Raw genomic sequence first — 15,248 nt, forward strand, 5'->3', positions numbered from 1 at the left:
AAGACTGCTGGGTACCTGTCGATTCTTTTATCAGGAATAAGATGTGTTCACATACTAAAGGAAAACTGGCAAGATGAAGAAAGCCTGTCTTTTGAAAAAATAAGTGAAGTGTACCAAACTATATGGAAACCAGTGCCTAAAATCTCAGCAGAAATCTTAATTTATTGACTTTAAGCATACCAAGTGCTTAATAAATACTGTATTTATGTAATGAATTAATGAATGAACCCAATTACTAAATGTGAGATTCTGTGAAATCTTTCCTACATCTTGTTTATGTGGATTCTGGACTTCAACCACCCCCATATCTTTTTCTCATCCTTTGTCCCCTCCTTCTCTTCTTCCTGATCCTCCTCCTCCCCCCCCCCCCCGCCACCTCCTCCTTTTTATTCTCCTTTTAATTCTTGAATAAGGAAATAGAGAATAATGAAGACTATGTGAACAAATACAATGGCAGGGTTACCACCAAATTTTATTGTCCTTGAATGTCCAACCTATTGCGTAGTTAGTAGGTCAGACAACTAGAGAAATGGAAAAAGGTGTCTCCCTCTCTCCTTGCCCGTCCGTCCTGACATCCCACATGCTACGATACCCTTCTACAAGGTTGAAATATGTGATCAGTAGGGTTACTTCCATTTTATGCCTCATTGTGAATCCCAATCCCAACGCTTAGTCATAATAAATTACTGGAGGAGAAGAAAGAGCAGGAGTTTTATTCACATTGTTTATGTTCGCCTCCTCCACCTTCACCATAATCCTCACGTTCATTGCCATAGTGTCACTCTTCTGGAATTCATTGTGTTCCCCCCCACCAGAAGTCTTTTTGGGGGGCCATTGAGGTTCTCTTCTGCTATGTAGCATAAAATTATAGCACTGAAGATGACACCCTTCTTTGGATGAACCTTAGGAATAGGGTTGCAAGTGTGGAAAGAGTGGCAGTCACCTGACCCTGAAAAGTCAAGCTCAGTTTCACTGGCCTCTACTGAGGGTACATGTTCTATGTGTTTTAGACCTGAAAAAAAGTATCATCAGGTGCTGACCTATAATGCTAACCCTTCTGCCATTGCTTTCTAACCATTCAGTGTACACTTTCCCTTGGGCTTGATCCCCTCCCACGATGCACAAGCATGCTTATATTTCCTCCCTAATCCTTAATCTAAACTGAGGTGATCTAGAGTCCAGTGTCTAATTACCTCTCTTAGAAAACAGGTTTCATTCATCTCACAGAAATCAACTTTGCAGTGTCACTACACAGTTGTTAGGTAGTTCTCTGGTTCCAGCTTTGATATCTGTTGAGAGCAATCAAATGATGTAACCTGTACAGTGCAGCCTGTGAGAGCAATTTGGGTGGCTTTATACCATCGGTTTTTATGTTCAGGATGAAAGCCCATGGAGAAATGTGGGATACTATTGTTAACTTCATGCTGACAGCTCCCTCTGGGTACCTACAGATTTATTGTTAGTTGGAGGATCAACTTTAAAGGGAGAAAACCTTATGGTTGGTGATAACTATGCCTTTTGTGTTTCTTTATCACAGGAACAGGGGAAAATTGGAGTTGTCTTCAATATTGGCACAGTTGACATCTCCATCAAAGAGGAGAGAACCCCTGTAAATGATGGTAAATACCACGTGGTGCGCTTCACCAGGAACGGCGGCAATGCCACACTTCAGGTGGACAACTGGCCAGTGAATGAGCATTATCCCACAGGTACATGCTTTACTGTCAATGACCACATACCATCTTTTGCTCTCCCATTCTTACTCTAAGTGTTGATTTCTCATAACTGTCACCAAATCATGAAACACTGGATATTAAGCACACATTCATGTATGAGAAGATAAGGTATTCCTGTAGGGCTTGGTTCAGTGTAGGGAGCTTCTGGAGACTTACTAACTGTGCACTGAACACTGTAGGTTAACCTGAGGAATACTGCCTGACTGGCTCATACTAAAGATGATTACTGTAGGTTTTCCGGGGCATTGCGAATGATGACCAATGGAGGGAAGGGGTGGCTTCTCTATCAGGAGCTATTGTTGATAATCACAGGATAATCAGTTTGAGATCTGGACTCTGTGGTGGCATTTAGTCAGATGAAGTTGAAGATACAGATGGTCAGAGATTTCATAAACACTGTAAAATGAAGTTTACTAAACTTAGAATGATGACCATCAAGTCAGGGTAATAATGAGAGAAAAACTGAGAGTGGAGTTTCATTCATCTGGTTGACTTGGCCAATTTTTTCTTTCATTTACACTAAACCTTCCTTGATAATTCAGAGAGTGGTCCTAGTAGGCATTTTAACAGCAAGCATACTGGTGTGGGAGGGAGAGGGGTTAATCATCTGTTTAAATTTTATGGTCAAGGAGCATTTGCCAACAAACTCCCAGAGCCAGATGGCCAAATCAAGGGCAAAGGGAGGAAAGGTCGCTTTCTTTTAAAGAGATCATTCAAATGATCCATTAGCTTTCCCTCTCATCTCTCACTTCTCCCAGGAAAAGGGCCCTCAATTCTGATCGTAAAAGTTCCAGGAGTAGAAGGGAAAATACTGTGGCGAAGGGCCTTTGTTCCACAATTGTATCATCACCTGGATGCAAGAGAATAGCTCAGAATACTGAATTTTTCACTAGTGTGGGCATGATGCTATGTTTTACTCTGTCTCCTACACTTCAAACTCTACCCCATAATTCTCTCACTGCCATCCTGTCAATTAGTGGAGTGAGCACAGAGGAAGGAAACCCAAAACACACTTCCAGAAGTTTAAGAGCTTCGTAGCTAATAATTATCACACTTTGGAGATATGCATCAAGTAAATTTACCTATTTGTGGCCCAAGAATTTTGAATGACTTGAGGGCTGTGATTGTTTTCATGCCCAATTCAGGATTCATTTTCTTTAAAAAACCAATCAGAAGTAATTGTGCTACTGTTTCCCATCCCATAGCCAGAGTCTTCCTATGTTTTAAGAATCATGAGAGCATCTACAAACAGCATACAAGACTCCCAAGTTATTGAAATAAAAAGCCTCACCGACCCATTTATCTTCCATGTCAGTCTCCGTACAATAGCCAGCTCAGCCTTTACTGGGAGTCTCTTGTCATACCCTTAGCACTTGTTAGATTAAGGCACAAAAATGACCTCATGCATTTATCTTTGAGCCTTTGAAGAGAGCCAGAAGTATTAGCAGCTACTATGAATTCTTATCATCATCCAAATTTGCTACACACTAAGAGACCTGATTTTTAAATGTTTTGTGGTTAAACTCTGGGGGATGGGTGGTCAGGGGAATCAAAATAGCCTGAGATCTTAAAAGCTGCTCATTTGCTCAATGGAAACATCGCTCTTTCTCCATGCATGTTATCATTGGCCCCACTGGTAGTGCTGTAGGATTTGTTGTGTTTCTATTAGGAATTTCAAAGATTTCTAAATTTATATTAACCACTTGCCCTGAGCCAGTGTAGAACCCAGAAGTTTGCTGAAGACTCTTTAATGGCCATTTCATAACCACAGATATGTAAGAAAACCAGTGACCCTTGCTGTGTGCCTATCTCTTTGTATCTTTAGTTCCAAATTATGGGTTGCTTACTATGTTTTCAAAACAGAATAAACCTTTCTTTAATGTCATTGCTTACCACTGAAAACAATTGTTACTGGTAATCCTTGGTAACTGTTATTTAGTAATAATAAGTATTATTATTACAGAGCATGATACAGTATGGCAGTTATAAGTATGGGCTTTGGAGTCAAGTGGCTGGAGTTGGTCATCTGTTAGTCTAAGGCAGGCTAGATTAAGATTTTGAAATGCCATAAGCAATGAAATATTTAGTGCCTCTCCCCACATGTAATTCAAAATACAATAACACTGTACCATAAAGTAAGTGTGTAAGAATTTCTAACACATATGATTTTTCTTCTCTGTCACGTTATGCTTTAAAAATACATTCTTTCTCCCCACATTCTCATTTTTTACTATTTTGTTTTGTTCTCTAAGTATGTATTTTTCCTATTTGTGGATCCAGCTTCCTACCAGTAACCTTGGGCAAGTTATTTAACCTCCCAACCTCTGTTAACTAGTCTGTAAAATGGGATTATGGTAATACTTTCCAGGGCTAACATGAAGATTGAGTTGAATACATGTAAACTGTTCAACCTAATACTCTGTTACTTAATTCAGTACTCAATGAATGTTAGCTATGAGAATGATCAACCATTTGGGTAGCATTTTTTTGACTGTTAGGTATTCACTCAAACAGATCACTTCACTGACTATTAAACAACCCACTGTGCCCATCTCAGGGAGATGCTGTGTCTTTCCTAAAGTCACACAGTAAATGTGAAAGACCATATTCTCCCATTCTTAACTGGGCACAATTTCCACTATTGCTCCCACAAAATATTTTGTGGGGGAATATTTTGAAAAATGCATGGATAGAAATGAGCATCTCTCTTCTTGTGTCATCTTAAATTTATTCTTTTTTTTTTTAAGTGTCCTATTACATAGGTCAGTACCAATCACCACGCAGAGGTGGTTATTGTAAGATGTGGAGTCAAAGATCCTTTTGAAAAGAAAAGGTTTCTTGAGCTGTGCTGAAAGACTCATTTGTAATGAGTCCAAGCTGTCCTCCTGACAACAGGGACAATATGCTTCCATGAAGCAGTTGAAGGAAGACTGAGTATTTGAAGGAGTGACCATCATACTTCATTGCCTAGATTGGAAAATGGCGTTAGAAAGTCCAAAACTATTTTTAATTTTTTTAAAGGGTAAATGTTTATTTTACCCTGGAAACATTTTACCTTTGAAACATTCTAGTCTTATGTTCCGCTCGATTCCATAGGAGTGGTCACCTTTTGATTTTTGGATATCTTCTTTCTCTCCCTCTGCTACTGAAAGGATCCTCTTAACTAAATTTAAAGCATCGTTAGAGCAATCTGGCAAGGTTTAATTTATATTAAACCATGAGATTAAAATACGCCCTGTATCTGGGCATCCAGGAACAAAAGACATCTGGTCAGGCAAGCTTGACACAATTTCTACAAAAGTGATGTATTCTTTTCCCAAGCTATCCTATTTCATTCACTGTGATAAGTATAGAAACCATCAAAAGGACTTTAGTTGTGCTACTTGTCTCTTGCTAATGTCTAAACAGTAAAGAAATATGGAAGAGCTCCTACAGCATATTCACATAAGTTATCTCATTTTGAGGGCATGCTCTCAGGAAGTGTTCCTGCCCAACAGGTCCCTGTGTATCACGATGAATGGGTCAACTCCAAAATCTTCTCATGGACATTCATAGGATTTTATGTGGCTCTACTGAAACATCCCACTGTGAAATATTTAGAAACCAGCTGGGTCCAGGGCATGCGGTATTGACTCTTTGTGAATCAGGAAGGATCCAAAATGAAAGTCGTTCTATAGCCATTGGGATCTGATATCACTTAATTCTCAGGATAGAACTCAAAAGCAACTTCTTTCTTTGAACCTGAAAATAGAAAAGGCTAAGGAACAGGAGAGGGAAATAAAAGAAGAATCAGCCCAGAGCTGGCATCCAGGTGCTGACAAATGTTCCTTATAAAGCCTCTGATTACTGTCTTGACACAATGCAGTAGTGGGGACAAGAGAGGGGAGGTGAAAGGTGAGTTAAGCGTGAGGGATTAATTTTAGCCCCAGCTCCAGGCAACCCGGGAGGCTGAGCTGACTGGGATTGTTAAAGATCCTCTCTGCCATGCCTGGGTGGCTGGTTATGTCACTGGGGCTACTAGAACCCTGAGCAGGGTGCATGCAGTAAGAGGCCTTTTAGGTCAGAGACAGGCTTCCTGGAAACTGAAGCCTGAGAAGCAGCTCTGATGTATAGGACTTTCTCTTTTCCCACTGCAGATGGTGCTGAGACCAGAGTATCCATTGCTTTTCTTTTTTTCTTGATATTACATGCCAACTCATTGGAAGGGCTCTTGATTGGATTCCCCTTTTCCAGTCAGTAAAATGCTCCCTGATGACCTGAGCTTAAATGTCTGACCACCCAGCTCAGAACATGAAAGATGTAGAAGAGGTTCAAAAGGATGTTGAAGTGGTTCTTCTTCTAGGACAGTAGATTAGAAAACTCTTCATATTTGAATATGTCAAATTCCACAGAATCTTGTCTTTATAAGTATTGAAAGCACAAACATTGTTATAGTGCTTAGTGATGCTCAAAGTGCCTTCATATGCATTATTACATTTGAGCATCACTCTGTCCTGTGAGAGGGACCAAGTTTGGTATTATTACCACCATAGCCATATTCAGATTACATTTGAGGCTGTGAGGGGCTAAATAACTTACCCAGTATTCACACAGCTGAAGGAGTAAAGCCAAGATTCCTATCCTGATCTTCAGATTGCACTAATTCAAATTTCCTACCCATTTTCCTATTTCTTAGAGTCATGATTTTATTGATACCAACATTAGGTTATTAGGGTTTTGTTTTGTTTTTTGTTTTTCATTTTTTCACCAGAAATATTCTCAAGTAGAAGTGCCTGCCTGGACCAGTTCAGTTAGTTAGGGTTTCTCAACTTTGGCACTCTTGACATTTGCGGCTAGATAATTCTTTGTTGCAGGGGGCTGTCCTTTGTATTGCAGAATGTTTAGCAGCCTCCCTAACTTGCCTACTAGAGGCCAATAGCATGTCTCCAATGCCAGGAGTCCTCTGGGGGACACAGTTACCCCTGGCTGAACAGCACTGAGCTATGGAAAGTCTCCAACATATTTTATTTCAAATGCTTATTGTCCTTTTATAGCTTACACAGTACACATGCAATAAGAGAGATCTCTTTGTCCACATCTCATCTTCAATTATTGAGATTTTGAAGAGTTAAAAACAAGTCTATGTTCTTGACATGATGCTGAAATTTCTCAGGTCTTGGGTTTTCATTAATTCCTACCCAGGAGGTTTTCATTCCTTTTCTTTCTCTTTGCCTGCAAACATTTGAGGCCTTGCCAGATTCGAAGCAAGCATTAAAACAAGCCCCATCTACTTGCTCATTCATCCATTCAGGACCAGTGTTGCTTTCAGTTCAGCTGGAGGAAAAATAAAAACCAATCGTGAAGTCTTGCAAGGGGAATAACAAGTGTAAATACAATCAAGAGGGAAAGCCCTATTGGAACATGTTTTCAAGACTGTACAGATATAATGGCAACTAGAGAGAGGCTCATTTAATGAATGTGTTTGAACACTGCTAGGTACATTTTAAAAACCATCTTATAAATAAGTTCTTCGAACATTTGGTCACAAAAAGTATCAATTAATCACTCAAACCAGTGCATCCTGAATACTTGGACTGCTAAATAGTTCAACTTGTTGTCAGGAATGAATTAGGAGTCACAAACAGGTGAGTTTCTACTTATGAGGGACTTGTAACTTGTTGGGGTTAGTCTTTGGTGAAAAAAAATGTTTAGGGGTGCCTGGATGGCTCAGTTGGTTAAGCATCAGACTTCCGCTCAGGTCATGATCTCCCAGTTCATGAGTTGGAGGCCCTCTTCAGGCTCTGTGCTGACAGCTCAGAGCCTGGAGCCTGCTTCTGATTCTGACTCTGTCTCTGTCTCTGTCTCTCTCTCTCTCTCTGTCCCTTCCCCACTCACATTCTGTCTCTCTCTCTAAAAAGAATAAACATAATTTTTTTAATGAAACTATTTTAAAAATGTTCAAAATCTTTTCAGTAGATTTCTTTTTTTATTTGTATCTTTTTATGAAGCACTGTTCTTTAACTGGGCTACAAATGAGATTCTCCTGGGAACTATTATAAACTACCAGTTCTCAGGCCCCAGTCTCAGGTAATCTAATTTAATTGGTCTGGGGTGTGGTCCTTAGATCAGCAGCATCAACATCACCTAGCAGCTTGTTAAAAATGGGGCATCTTGGGCCTCACCACAGACCCACTGAATTAGAATTTGCATTATAATAAGATACTCAGGTAATCCGCGTGGAGTGTTAATTTTGAAAAACACTGGTCCAGGCATCAGTAGTTTTAAAAAGCTCCCATGGTCATTCTGTATGCAGGTAGGTTTGAGAATCACTGTTATTGAGAAAGCTAAAAATGACTCTTTTTTCTCCTTTCAGACTGACTACAAGGTTGTTCAACATGGTAACCACTAATTAACCACATTAGCCACACTTGAAATGCAGCTGATATGACTGAGACCCTGACAATTTATTTTTATTGAGCAATTATTATGTCCTAAGCACTGAGGATTTAAATACATTTTTTACATTCAGTCCTCTGGCCAGCACTATGAGGCTAGTGGCTGATGGCTTATATTGGACAGTGCAGGACTAGAATATTTCTAGTCCTCTCTCTTATTTCCTTTTACTTATTATATAAATGTAAATATTTACATCATCAATAAACTCATGGGCATTTACCTTCATTTACCTTCTGAGCTCACCTAATGTATTTTGTTATTGTACAATCACTGGTTAATCACTCCACTTGAATCATGGGATTGTTATCCCAGAGATATAGAAATGGCAGATGCTACCATCAACCAAATTCATCCAGATGGTGATGGCTAACCTTTTTGAGCATTTCCTACCTACTTCCCACTTCAGGTATAACATATTATTTACCCTTGGTACAACCCTTGAGATCGCTGTTAATTTTATGCCCATTTCCTAGATTAGGAGCCGTTCAGAGACTTTAGGTACTTGACTAGCTCACAGAATTTTTCTCTCAGGTTAAATCTCTAGTTTCTGCCAAGTTACAAGTTAGCATTTCCCTGGGCATTTATGACATTTGCTTTGCTCCACAACATTGGTTAGTTCTTTGGGGACTTTGGCAGCCTCTTTCTTTTCACAATCCTCTTTTACCTTCTAGCACCATCTCTACATGGATGGGAAGGGCTTTATTAGATGAAAGTCTGTTTTACTGTTTAATGGTCTTGCTTGGGGGATAGGAGAGTTTTGAGAGGGTGCATAGTATTTTTTTTCTTTAATTTTTGTTTTATCAGGCAACCTTCCTTTCTCTTCTGTGAATTCCCAGCCACAAGATAAATAGCCTCGTCTCTTACAAGTTAAATACAATTACTGCTATCAAACCTAGAGTCTTCCTGTCCCTGTAAATGTCTCTTAGAAGCTGATAAGCGTTTCGAGGCAAACTGTGAGCTTTTGGCTAATGCTAAAATTAAACATAACCACCACAAAACGACAAGAATACACACACAAGCGCAAACATATTTATATACACATATATGTTTACATGCACACACACCCTATGGAAGGGAACATTTGGGATAGAGGGAAAAGGAACTCATAAACACATGACACATGGACACAAGACACATGTCCCTGAGACACTAAACCAACACATGACTCAAGGTTATTTATGATACAATTAAATAACACGCAAAGGAGTTTGTAACCATTATGAAGATTTACACCAGATAATATGACAGCAATTATAGTGACTAAAGACATTATTTATCCAGAATTCATTTGTAAATGGGGCAGTGCTTTTGATATAGAGAGTTGTTCATCAAAAGAATAGTGTTTCTGGAAACTTCTGTAGGACTTTATGAGGTACACATCTTGGGTCTTGGTTCATGCTTTTCTCATCTTTCATAGACTGCCTTGAGATTTAGAAGGGAAGATGGAATTTAACAAATTAAAAGCCATATGTTAATTATTTACTTAATCATACATTAAATGGTATATATGTTATAGTCTAGGAACTCAGTGAGAGAAGTAAACAGAAAATTGAGGGTCACTTTCAGACCATTAAGGTCATTTAACTAGATACGTAAAGAGAAGGATTTCTTAATTTCTGTGAATAATGAGTACATGTACATATGAAACCAAACACTTTCAAGATTAGAAATACAGTGTGGTCACCTTTTATGTGATTTTTAAATTATGCTCACTTGAGATTAATGTGACATAAAAGTACTAATGACACCTCACTCTATGCAAGGCATCTATAATTAACACAGATTCTTCCAAATTAAACCAATCATCAAATATTGCATAATGTCAAAACCAGGCTAAGTGAATTGTGTTTGATTTTTCCTATTGTCACCAAGAAGCTCCAGTTTAGATAGTAAATAGAAATTCTGGTCTACAAAATGGGTCTTAATTATTAAAATTCAGAATCATTATCCTAACCATAAAATGCAACTACCCTGTACTGTTTTCTCTCTGCCCCAGAGTTAGATGGACATCAAATGCCCTAAGACCTGTCCAAGAGTGTAGCTTTATTTATAGAAAAATTTCCCACTTCAGTCTTTTCAGTTTAAGTCTTACACAAGGTTGCAGGGTCCCTGTAGTTATTTAAAGTCTAAAAAGAACATTGAGCTTCATATAGAAAGGCGGTGCATAAATATCCAATAATAATAATATATATTCACACACAGTATGTCATTTATAATTCTATAAAGCACGGAGGGTAATGAAAGGCACTCTAAACTGTAAATCACTCAATCGATTGTAATCATATTGCAGCTCATCTCAAAGAGATAAAGACTTTCCACTCCTCTAAAATCCCTGTCAATACCCCAGCAGGCTGAAGAAGGAGCAAAGCAGGGTCAGAGGAGGAAAGAGAGAATGAGTCAAGGACAAAGGGACACTTTTAATCTTCAGTTCATGGAGTGAATGTGGACTGGATTTGATTCCCACTGATACTTACTTTGGTTTATGAGATGCTTTCTTTTTCACATGGTACTTTTATAGCCTTACAGTAAGTCCCTGATGCTCTGCGTGTGCCTCGATGGAGGGGTTTGCCACATACCAATGATTGATATACGGTGCTGCAGAAGAACAATTGGGAACTTAGGCATATAAGTGGAAAATGACAGTTCAAGCCAAAAGCTAAGGTTATATCAAACTGTATGTTGGAAATGAGTTGATAATGGGCCAGAAGAAAATTTATATTGTATTTTCAAGCAGCAGTGACACTTCAGAAGTCTCTTCACTAACTGATGTTGCCTTTTATTAAGAAGAGATGTTGCTAATCCCCCATCCTCATCAACAGGGTGAGTTTGAGTGGAGTGATCTTCTTATTATGCATTTATTCATTCCACCACTCAACAAATATTAATTCAAAACCTACTTTGCATATGAATCCATGCCAAATGATGGGTAGATGATGGGAAATAAAACAAAGCCTCTGCCCTCAAGGATCTTATAGCCTAGTGAAAGAGAAGGGCATATACACAAGCAAGATAATTTTCATACTTAAATTTTATTATGCAGTTATTAAGTGCCAGGCATCACGCTAAAACTTATATTAAATCTCTAAAGTAGCCCTAAGAGGAAGAGACTATTTTTATCAACATTTTATGAATGGTAACATGGAGGCCTGTTAGGTTAGCTCTCTCGGGGTTTTAAGCTAGTACACAAATACCTGGAATTCAAGCCTGTATCTCTTGGGAGGCAAATGTAATGCTTCTGTGCACTAGACCATATTGTACCTACAGTTCTAAGTAGCATAAGAAGGCACTGCAGGTGACATCTGTATTCAGTGGCACACATAAGTACCTGATGGAGCCTGAGGACCAGATAGGAGTAGCATGGGATCGAATTTGGGATGTGACCTAGGGTTCTCTAGGACAATGCTAACCAACTCTGCTCCCCTACCTACCTAGACATACAGAAGCATAAACTGTGACATGACAACCTGCAACATTCGCACTGAAGGAACGAACAGGCAGCCATTGTTCATACCTTATTTCACTTAGTGTGATCTGCCCAATGGTTACAGGAGACAAGTATTAATCTCTTTCTTTTATAGAAGAATAAGCCAAGGTTCTGGGAGCTGATCACATTTGTTGCAGTCACAGGTGCAGAAGGTGTCAACACTGGGATTCTATATAGATTTTTGTTTGTTCCTATACTCCTCTCTCTTTCTCTTACCCCATATTTCCATCTGTTTCCTAGGGGTACTTCAGTTTGTATTGTGTATAGAGCTCAAAATCATTTGGCTGACAGAGGTAAATTCACATGCAAATTTACTATTGTTTTCCACATCCCAGTGCATGCAGTACACTCTGTAATCACATTATTAAACATTTACTAGAAATGTGTTTCTGCCTGATGCACAATTGCCAGTCTCAATGTTTAATTAAACTAAATTTGTTTTCATTTTAATCACATTATTGAAATGTGGTTTTCTCGGAGTTCAATGGTGAAATCTTCATTCCAAATGCCTGCAAGTATGTGAGAGCTGTGTATCCTGGACAAGGGTATGAGGATATTATAACATATCCTTGAATAAGGGATTTTAGGGGAGTAATGTTAATTAATAATTCGTGACACTGATATAGTACTTATTTTGTGTCAGGCTCACGGATTATCACCTTGAATTCTCACAGCATCCTAGAAATTGATTCTATTATTATTCTCATTTTGGAGATGAGGAAACAGAGTCTCAAAGAGTTTGAGTAATATACTCTCCAGTATCCTACAACTAGTAGGTGATGAGGCCAACTTGGATTTGAACATAGGCATGGAAAACCTGATTGATTTATTTTATTTTATTTTATTTTATTTTATTTTATTTTATTTTATTTTATTTTTTAATTTAATTTAAGCGTTTTCTACACCCAACATGGGGCTCAAATTCACAACCCCAAGATCAAGAGTCACATACACTTCTGACTGAGCCAGCCATGCGCCCCCCTGATATCTTCATTTAGAGAAACTTCTTCTCTAAAAGGCCAAATAATAAAAATTATAGGCTCTGCAAATTATGAGGTCTTTGTTGCAATTATTTAACTCTGCTGTTGTGCAAAACAACCCTGGACAACACATAAATAAATGGGCAGTGCTGTGTTCTAATAAAACAATTTACAGAAAGAAACTATAAGCCAGATTTACCCATTGGTTGTAGTTAAGGAGTCCTCGATCTAGATCATGCATATTTTGAAGCCTATAGCTCTGTTGTTACTGATCCATTAGCTTTATTTTGTGGATTGTTTTATCTCTGTTAAGAATAAAGGGAACAAGATAATCGCTAAGTGGATGAGTTAAATCTGAGAGACATAAGGATAGTATTGTTAAGTAGAGTACTGTAGACCCACTGGTGAGTTTAATTCAGGATAAAGAAATACACAAGTGGGACACACAATCCATGTACCTGTACTTAAACAAAAATCCAACCATACACTGCTTTCTTAACTGAACACCAAAGACACAGATTCAGTTCTACCTTCATTTATGTTATGTCGTACATTGCTTAGAACAAGATCTGAAAATAACAAACTAAAAAAAGCCTTAATATTTCTCTAGTTCTGTTACTTCTACTTGTAACAGTAAGTGGTAGTGATCCAAATACACTCTTTCTCACACACTTCTTAAGGGAGTTGCATACTTTTCTTTTGAATTTATTTATTTATTTTTTTAGCCCGCTCAGCTTCCCTAACCTATTCTCCATAGCCCTTCTGCATAAAGGCTCCACCTGACCCCTTAGCATTTATCTGTTCTTTTACCCACTCACTGATATGTCCATCTTCTGAGTCCCAGAGAACCTTCTTTTCATTTTCTTGGCATTGGTTGTCCCTAACTGGTTGTTGGGAGCTTCCTACTTATGCTTTTATTCTGTTTTTGGCCATTGATCTGCCATTTCTAGGGTGGACTCTTCTTAGATGTGATCCAGCTTATTTCTTTTTGTTCACTTCTAGAGATTTTAGAATCTGTTTCTATTTATTAAAGGAACAAGTACCAGATTCTACTTTATAGATGTATGTATATGTGTATGTATATGTATATGCATAGCATGCACAAGTTTAAATTTTTAAAAATCAAACTAAGGAAGACCAGATTTTACTAATAGAAAATGGCAGCCCCTTCACATTTTTCTGACCTCAGTATTGACTATAATAAGAGTCAAAGTTTCCACTCTCAGAGTAGAAAGCATATACCACCAGATGTTGCTCTCTACCACCCAAGCAAAGTAGTCACAGTGGGGGAATCTATTAATTCCCCCCACCTCTTTTTTTTTTTTTTGACTCAAAGTGGCAATATAGCAGGTGTTCAATAAATGTGAAACTGCACATCTGTGCTGAAATTATTGGAGACTTTTGATTCCATTGTGTATATACAACAGTGTACACCAAGGTAAAGAGTATCCATTACAAGCATTACATATGCTTAATTTCGGGGCACCTGGGTGGCCCAGTCAGTTAAGCCACCTCTCTCTCTGCCCCTCCCCTACTCACACGGTCTCTGTCTCTCTCAAAATAAATAAATAAACTTAAAGAAATTTTAATATACTTAATTTCATTTTAAATAAAATCCAAATATAACAGATTTTTTTATTATGAAAAGCTTTTGAAATTTTACTGGGAAATTTTCTTTGTTGTCACAATTAAATCTTATTTGAGATGATTCACTATAGGTCTTGAAGAGTGAATTTCCCAGTGTACTTAGACAAAATGATAGAAGAGAAAAAGAACATTCAGGCATCCATGAAAGTTTAAAAAATAACTAAATATAGATCTGACATAGATATATATGTAGAGTAAAAATAAATCTAAAATCTTCTCAGACAGCCAAGGTTTAGAAATACTTAGTAGGTCATTTTCAAACCTATATAAAACTGTTGTGAGCTGTTGACTATTTCAAATAAAATAGGAATTTATATAAGTGAAGTACAAACTGAAATAGAACCAAAATGCTTTTAGACTTTCAAAATGAATAGCCGGAATTTTACTGAATTTTCTGTGTGGTGAGGGTGGAGCTGGACCTCCAGAGGAAAAAAAATGAAGCTAATACATGGAAAAGAAGATATTGCTCCCAGGGGGCAATTGAGATCTCCTAGAGGGGAGAAACCAAGTGAAATCTAACAGTCTTGCTTCATTTTGTGGCTTTCTTCTACTAAGACCTCAGAGAATTTTGAGTTCCAAGAAGGTCCATAAAGGGAATTTTGAAATACTCTTAACAGATCTGTTCTTGAAATAAGGCCACTGAACTGAGCAAGGTGCTTTGCCAACACATTGACTCAGAGTCCTGACCAACCCTGATCCCAGGCCTTTACGACAATTCTCTGGCCTTATTCCCATCCCCAGTAGCTGTACAAAATTCATCCACAACGCTTCTTCCAAGCCCTACCTTCTAGTGATCTGGTTGAAATGCACTAGTAGTTGTAGAGGTCACCAATAAACACTCAGGCCAAAACATTAATGAACTTTTCAGTCAGTAAATCCAGCTCATTCTGTGGCTGTATAATTACATAGCTGCATCATTCTGTCAGGTGGTAGTTGCTTTAATTTTTTCTGGTCAATGAGAATAAT

General features: G+C 38.2%; 1 protein-coding gene across 41 annotated transcripts in view; it reads left to right on the plus strand.

Moving 5' to 3' along the window:
- NRXN3 (neurexin 3) overlaps nt 1–15,248 on the plus strand; it is a 1,571,803-nt gene that overhangs the window by 1,388,244 nt on the left and 168,311 nt on the right. For all 41 annotated transcript variants that reach the window (XR_006705193.1, XR_006705194.1, XR_006705195.1 and 38 more), the window contains one exon: nt 1,538–1,709. Coding sequence is in view for 38 of the 41 variants with exons in the window: in XM_045451709.1 (XP_045307665.1) it covers nt 1,538–1,709 (172 nt within the window). In the remaining 3 variants the exon portion in view is untranslated. The remainder of the gene's footprint in view (nt 1–1,537; nt 1,710–15,248) is intronic.

This window comes from Leopardus geoffroyi, chromosome B3 (assembly GCF_018350155.1).
Source record: "Leopardus geoffroyi isolate Oge1 chromosome B3, O.geoffroyi_Oge1_pat1.0, whole genome shotgun sequence".
In the NCBI taxonomy this organism is placed as follows: Eukaryota; Metazoa; Chordata; class Mammalia; order Carnivora; family Felidae; genus Leopardus; species Leopardus geoffroyi.